Here is a 7,807-nt window from a genome sequence, read left to right on the forward strand (position 1 = left end):
GTGCAACTTCATATACTAATGTACGTAGAAGAAGATCACTTATGAAGCAATATAAGCAATGTGCAAGACTTTAGTTTGTTTGTGTCAAGTGGCACTTGGAGTTCCCCCAAACACTTCAGTAGGAAATCCTAAATAAAACATCCCAATGAAGTGTTCGGAGGATCTCGGAGGTATACTTGACCTTTTCCTTCATATATGATTACTTGATATGTTTGATGAATACACATGCCATAGGTTCAGTCATATATATATCCAAAATGGCTGAGAGAAGTGTCCCAATGATGAACATGGATACATCAAAAGCATGAACATGGTTGCGATTGTGTCTCCATTAAGATCTTCATCTTTTCTATTTCTCATAAAGGGGAAAATTCGGAAATTGACTAGTTATGATGAGCAGGTGACTTGACACATTGGTATATGATACTCTATTCATCATAAACCCCTTACGCATGACTAGGTTCAGTTTGTGACTTGCATATTGGTATACGATTCCATATAAGGATCAAATATACCTCAACCCAAATAAATAAAAAGCAAAATATGATATTGCAAGGTGAGTTTACAAACCAGGGAAAATATATTTTCATTAAGTCACGTTTTTATTCGTTTACCTTGATTAACATGTGGGGATGAGTACTTGTGGTAAAAATTGTACAGAAGTAAAGTAGTGAAGGAAATATTTTTTAAGCTTACAACGCAAGACCAATGTATTTACATTAAAAGCTCTTTTCAGCACATTACTAAAATTAAACATTACACTTTGTGTTGCAAGACAACCAAAGAAAATAAGTTCACTCAAACTCCCATTTATAATTACGCAGCTTCTGCAAATCCAACTCTTGCATTACCATAATCAAATATAGTGTGGTATCGACGCATAAACACATCACCCAATATCCTGTTGTGTCACATAAATCAACCAAAACCCATCAAATTTGAGTTTGTTACACAAGGCAAGATTGAACTGGACAAGCTTTGTAGGGTTATTTAATAAAGTGTCAAAAAAAACTACAGTCTCAATCCAATACATGTCAAACACAGTCAAACAAAAAAAAATAAAAAAAAAATGTACACGTACCAGAGTGGGCCACGGGGAGGAGGAATGTCCATTGGAATGAAACCACTAATACACTCTGCGGCAGCACCCTCGCCAACCTTAAGTATGTACTGTTTTTAGACAAAAAAAATTACAAGGGTATTTACGACATTTGATTAATAGTCAAACAATCAACTGAAAGATAAAAATAAAAATAGGGGATAATATATACATCATCGGGTGAAAGTTGAAATTCTTTGCCACCAATGGTAAATGAAATAGTAGGCAGAAAAGCAAGTTTTCCACAATCAACTGTTGACTCTTCCATTGCTTTTGCACGCGGAACCTGGTTACATAGCTGCAATGTGAAGTCATCATATGGAAATCAACAACAAGTTACATACAATAAAGAATATTAAAATTAAAACAACAAAAAAGAAAATACTACTTACATCGCTGCCTAATTTAAAAACGTTGTTGCGTGTTAGGTTGTCAGCAAGTTGGTTATGCCACCATTGCACTATAATCTCACATGCCATGCATGTGCGATTTTCCTGAAGTCCAGATGATACACCATCGGTCATGTCTACCACACTCTTAATGCCAATGCTGAAAACATCGTACAACATTCTTACAATTATATATAAACGAAAACTATAAAAATGAAATTATGTAAAGCATCAAAAATGTAACTTTAAAATATAGCAAGGGACTAAAATCACAGCTTATAAGATACTAATAATTTAACTTTAAAATAATGAAGTATGAATCAAAATTTCTTCAAAGCAAAAAATGTAAATATGAAAATCTAATACATAATCGCTATAAATAGATGTTTATTTTGCATCTTGTATTATATGCTGAAAAAGTAGTAATGTGATCTGGATTTAGTCATTTTTGGTCCGGAAAAAGTGAAATCAAATGAAGAATAACTTTCCCTCACAAACTCTATTTGGTAATTAATATGTGGTAATTAATATGATATGAGATGATGTATTACATGGGTTTATTTTTAAAACGATATTAAATATAAAAATATAAACATTTGAAAATTTGAATTTATAAGGAAAATAAGAAAAATATTGAATTATTAAACTTGAAGTGTTTTTTTTTCTCTTTTAAATGTAAATAAATAAACAAAGAAAATAAATAGGCTTTAATTGCTATGTAGAATTTAACAAAATAGAAAAAAAAAACAATAAAATGACATGCAAAAATATTAATTTAAAATAAGCACAAAATGATATGTTACAAAATAAAATATATTTATTTATTAGAGTAGATAATAATTTGTGAATTTATGATTATGAAAAAGTAAAAAAAGAGGAAAGGGTAGAATTGCCACATCAAAAAGCAAAACTAGGGTTTAGAAAGCTGACCTGGCACTGCGGTGAGGAGGACAGATTCCATGACGGGCGCATACGGACCTGGGTTGTGCAACCTGCTTTTGTAGGAAAATTACACAAGAGGTAAGAATTAAGGAACTAAAACATGTAATTCAATTTTGAATGTGAGAATGAACAGATAGTTATTTACGCTTGCAGTAAGCATATCAAAGAGTTGGCCTCCGAAATGTTTAACCACAGATTTGCACTCCTCGTTTAGAATTCCAGCAGCATTAATGGCAAGATTTATCTGATCGATCACACTCTGAAAGCCACCCAATAATCAAACATGAAATAAGCATACAAAACTTAAACAATCTTCCAATCAAAACCAAATGTAAAAACAATTCGTTTTCCTAGACGAGAAATCGATAGTTAATCCCTATTTCACGTTTTTTGGATAGGAGAAAATTGCAAATTTTGTCCAATTGACACCAAATGTACAAATTGCAAATTTTTCAATAAAAATAAAAATAAAAATTGTAGAGACCGTGGGACCCGCAATCAATGAAGTTCCCGAATCTGCAATCGCCGAACATCCGCTCTTACAAAACTCTACAAGAAAATACAGCTAGTCATGTCATCCAAGAAGATCCAACATCCAATGTATAATTAATAATTATATAACGTTCCTTGGTTGCATACCAGTAGGTTTCCCACCAATAAGTACATCTCCCATATCGAACTATCAAAGCATTAAAAAAAAAAAATTCAAAATACATACATAAATATATATTCTAGATATAGGCCAGTTTTTCGATTTCTTTGATGATTATAGTTTTATTGTTTAGCAATATTTAAGGATTAGATAAACATACCTGCCAATAACCCTTTTGTGTGACAGGAACGTAGGTATGTGGTCCCTTGTAATGTTTTGGATCAACTCCACCAAAGACGATTTCTCCCCCTTCACCTTCCTTTGACTTTCGATTCAACCAAAATGAAAATACACGCTCCTTAACTAGATGTTGATCAATCATGTTGTACCTGTACAAAATATATGTGGAATATTTATATATTATACAAAAAACCTTTTCATATCTTATCTTCATTTCAAGTAAATCGGGAAGAAAAAAAATAGCAACATACTTTCATTTATTTGTTTGTTATGGCATCTTACATTCATTTATTTCTATTAGTATATTGTACTTTTAATTCTTTTCATACGGAAAATTACAGAAAAACCACTATATTTTCGGCAATTTTGGAGTTTGTCCACATGTACTTTATTTTTTCCGAATTTTCAAGACACTTTTCCAATTTAACCATTTTAACATGATGCAACATGTCAACATGGTTAATTTGGAAAATTACCACATAACAAAATTACGGATGAAACCTTGTGTAAATGGGACATCATATGACAAGTCAAAATGGTTAATTGGAAAAATGTATGAAACTTTTATGTTCTATAAAAAAGACAAGTGTTGGGGGTATTCTGGTCATTTCTTAGTTAGGTCGGTTATAGCAATCATTCTCATCAGATCTAGAATACAACATGAAAATAAAGTATGTTGCTATTTCTTGCATTTAGTAAAAAAAATAATATAAAACAAACATACCAAACTGGGAGAGCATTTCCAACAGATATTTCTTTGAATCCAAGCCCTAAAATACCATCAAACCTACCAGCCAAAAATGTGACACCAGGCTCTCTTGTTGCCTCAATGAACATCTAGTCAGATAACAAGATTTTAATCAAACACTGTCAAATTCAACTTTGAAAAGTGACTTGAGGGCAAAGTTGTCAATTCACCTGATCCTCAACAACTAGATCACCAATTTGAACATTGTCTTCACTAAAGTATCCAGATATTGATCCGGTACCATACTGAATTGCAGCGGGTTTCCCTGCAAGAATGGCAACCAATATTCCCATTACCTTGTCAGTATCCAAGGGTAATTTGGACATCTTACAAATAATCAAACACTTCCATCAAAATCATGTAATTGGTCAAATCTCACAACTTAATTTCATGAAACAAAGAGTTTGTTTGTTTTTTTTTTCCTTTTCTCACATTCAGAATTGGTAAAGTGTGGATAAATGATGTTTAAAAGATATTTGAGAAATTGGTGGCACACATGGAGAAAGAGAATGAAAGTAAAAAACAAACAAGGTTAAATTTGTAAAAAGTTACAACGTAATGGGAACGCCTCATTTTTCTTGAATCTTTTACGTTACCCATTATATATATTCAAGTCATATATTAAGTCAAAATAATAATAATAATAATAATAATAATAATAATAATAATAGGGTTAACAATAATAAGAAAAAGGTTATTGAGTAACTCACTAACCATTGATTTTGTAGGTTTGTGACCGACTTGACCTATATTTAGCATGGACATAGCAAGATACCTGCAATATTAGCATAATCTTTAACACATTAATTTGTACTTTATATTCTTTCATGTCTTATGTAGCATATAGTTACTGCAAAAAGGTTAAGGATATATACACTAAAGTCCCAATATTTTTATTGGTTTGACAAAAAGTCCTAAACTTTATTTTTCTGACAGTAAAGTCTTAACTACCGGCATTTTTTTGACACTTTTAACATTTTTTCCGGTTAGCCGGTAATTAGGACTTTTTTTGTCAAAATAATAAAGTTTAGGACTTTCTTGTCAAATCGTGAATTAGGACTTTACCGTAAAAAAAATAAATTTTAGGATTTTTTTGTCAAATAGTTGAAAATATTTGGACTTAGTATATTTTCATAGCCCAAGAACTTTTAATTGTGATTTTTGTCACAACACCACTGTTTTTCTTACCATCCATCTTTACCCTGATACAATCACGATCAGGGAAACACGGATGCAAAAGAGAGAGCGAGAAATGGTGAAAAGACTTGTAAAACTTTCTTCTTGCTTCGCCACAAAATCTTGAACTAAAAAGTGGGGAAAAATTATACAAACACAAACAACACATGTCTAGTAAAAAGGGTGTGAATGCGGAGAAGGGCTAAGAAGGACGATTTCATTTTTTCTTGTTTCTTAGTTCTCCATTTTTAGGATTGTAAAAAGCCAACACAGCCCTGGTTCTTTCTTTCTTTCTTGATTATCTCCATTTTTTTTCAATATCGGTTTGTTGAGATTAAAAAAACTATTTAACAAGAAGCAAACGTTAAGAATTTCAATAGGATCTAGCTGACTAGAGCAGATTTCAATAACTCTTATACTTAAAGACTATCATACCATTAAATTTCTAACTAAACAAAGGGATATATACACTAAAGTCCCAATATTTTCAACGATTTGACAAGAAATAACCTAAACTTTATTTTTTTGACAGGAAAGTTTTAATTCACGATTTGACAAAAAAGTCCTAAACTTTATTATTTTGACAAAAAAGTCCTACTTACCGGCTAACCGGAAAAAAATGGTAAAAGTGTCAAAAACTGTCGGTAGTTAGGACTTTACTGTCAAAAAAACAAAGTTTAGGACTTTCTTGTTAAATCGATGAAAATATTAGGACTTTAGTGTATATATCCCAAAAGGTTATTCTTCTGGTAACCCCTGATGTCATATGTAAATCAGATACACATGTAAATCAGATACACAGGAGCATATAGTTACTGCAAAAAGATTATTCTTCCAGTAACCTCTGATGTCATATGTAAATCAGGTACACCGTAGCGTACTAGATAACTGACACAAGGGTCCAATCCACAAATTAAAGCATTGACTCATATCATCTAATATTTTTGACATGTTTAGCATATAATTAAGATGAAAAGCTTACCGAAAACAAGCATTTTGATGATGGGACCCACAAGTTAGCGCTACCGGTGTCAAAGATCACTGTAAATTTTTGAGGTGGGGTGCCGATGCCAATCTCACCAAAATATTGAGCATCCATATAGTTCTTTAGTGACACGATATCAGGATCTTGGGGCCCACCCATGCTGTTTACACTTTGTGTATACTTCCTAATTGAGTCTTTTAAAGATTCACTTTCTTGAAAACCGAGTCTTGAAGCAATCCGATTGGTTTCATCGATTTTGACTTTTTTCAATCCGATTCTAATAAGTCCGTCTTTTGAAGTGGAAAAGGCCGGAGTACACAAAAGGATTGAGAAGAACATGAAAAGTGATATGGATTTCCATTTACTTCCCATGTTGACCTACAAATCAATCCACTATATGTTAACAAGCATTTAACAAAAACTTGAAACTTGAAAAAAAAAAATATGAGCTTCACTTATGACATGTGTAACGATGAATGTAAATAAGAAAACATTATAAAATCGGATCGATGTGAACAAGATATCATTCACAAACTATTTGTGTTTTTCAGGATGAATAAATGTTGAGATGCTTTAACACTTAAATGAATTCATAAAACTTGATACAATCCAAGTATCTAACAATCACCTCCAAAGCATAGATTTTTACTACCTGTAGAGTCAAACTTCGACTTATCAGTGTCAAACAAGTAAAAAAGCAAGATTCTTGTAGAAAGACCATTTATGTAGAACGAGACCCATTTGTCAACTGGTTTAAAACTTGAAATAAACGCTTCAAGGAGACAAAATCTGAGCAGGGTGTGGCGTTTTAAACGTAAAAAAGAATATTCATTTAATCCAAAAACAGAACAAAAAATCCATTTCTCATCACAACAATCAAAACAATGAATAATTCATAGCAATAATCCGCAAAAAAAAAAAAAAAACTCAAAACAAGATTACCATTTCTGATCTTTTTGTGGGATTTAACTCAAATTCATTGCATGCAACCTCAAAAACTCTCAATTCTTTATTAAAAAAAAATAGAATACTCATATAATGCAATAAATTTTAGTGACAATTACAACTAAAAACCCCAGAAAGAAATTGCTATTCTTACTTATTTATGGAAATCTAAACTCAAATTGATCCAAAGCAACCTCAAGAATCTTAATTTCTAATGAGAAAAACATACAACATTAACAAGAATGAACTAATTTCACTAAATCTTAGTGTCTACGAAACCTGAAAAAACGCAAGGAAGTTAGGGTCATACCGATGAGCTGATAATCGACTCGAAATTGATGAATTTTAGAGAAAAATTAGAGTGAATGTATATATAACAGACGCAATGCACTTCGCATTTCAATTCTCCACCGTTGGATTAATCGGTTACGTGGCATCATCCATGTATGGCGTGTATATGCGTGTCGCTCTCAGAATATCACCGCACGGTTTGCCTAAAACATACCTTGTAGTATCAAAAGAAACAAATCTAGCCCTTCTTGTTTTTTGGCCTGAATTCCTAAACTTGATGTCGTCTATTAGCCATTTAGCATTTAGCATATACCAGACTTTAAGCAAAGACATAACTATGATTTTCAATTTAGATATCTTAAATAAAAATTAATCGAAAATATACGAATAGAAGTAATTG

At 31.8% G+C, this 7,807-nt stretch overlaps 1 protein-coding gene across 5 annotated transcripts; it reads right to left on the reverse strand.

Moving 5' to 3' along the window:
- Positions 1-561: 561 nt before the first annotated feature.
- On the reverse strand, positions 562-7,542 carry LOC145107294 (aspartic proteinase oryzasin-1-like). 5 transcript variants are annotated; one of them, XM_079044150.1, is made up of 14 exons: positions 7,427-7,542; positions 6,169-6,549; positions 4,725-4,785; positions 4,181-4,275; positions 3,987-4,099; positions 3,243-3,411; positions 3,070-3,109; positions 2,915-2,979; positions 2,576-2,689; positions 2,419-2,483; positions 1,492-1,648; positions 1,272-1,397; positions 1,082-1,170; positions 562-901 (listed from the first exon to the last, which is right to left on the reverse strand). In XM_079044150.1, exons 2-14 carry the CDS (start codon positions 6,541-6,543, stop codon positions 817-819), a joined length of 1,554 nt encoding a protein of 517 aa, XP_078900276.1. In that variant the 5' UTR covers positions 6,544-6,549; positions 7,427-7,542; the 3' UTR covers positions 562-816. The 5 variants fall into 5 exon arrangements, with proteins under 5 accessions (XP_078900276.1, XP_078900279.1, XP_078900277.1 ...); XM_079044153.1 differs by lacking the exon at positions 7,427-7,542 and adding an exon at positions 7,396-7,417; XM_079044151.1 differs by lacking the exon at positions 7,427-7,542 and adding an exon at positions 7,271-7,378.
- Between the last annotated feature and the right edge of the window lie 265 nt (positions 7,543-7,807).

The sequence above is a fragment of the Lactuca virosa genome, chromosome 4 (genome assembly GCF_052849685.1).
Source record: "Lactuca virosa cultivar CGN04683 chromosome 4, Lactuca_virosa_CGN04683_v6, whole genome shotgun sequence".
NCBI lineage: Eukaryota > Viridiplantae > Streptophyta > Magnoliopsida > Asterales > Asteraceae > Lactuca > Lactuca virosa.

Coding starts and splice junctions, on each gene's coding strand:
- LOC145107294 (XM_079044148.1), bottom strand. CDS start 6,892: ATGGTCTTTCTACAAGAATCTTGCTTTTTTACTTGTTTGACACTGATA. Junction 4,100..4,180: donor ATCTAGTTGTTGAGGATCAG/GTGAATTGACAA, acceptor TTATCTGACTAG/ATGTTCATTGAGGCAACAAG. Junction 1,171..1,271: donor TTCAACTTTCACCCGATGAT/GTATATATTATC, acceptor GTCTAAAAACAG/TACATACTTAAGGTTGGCGA.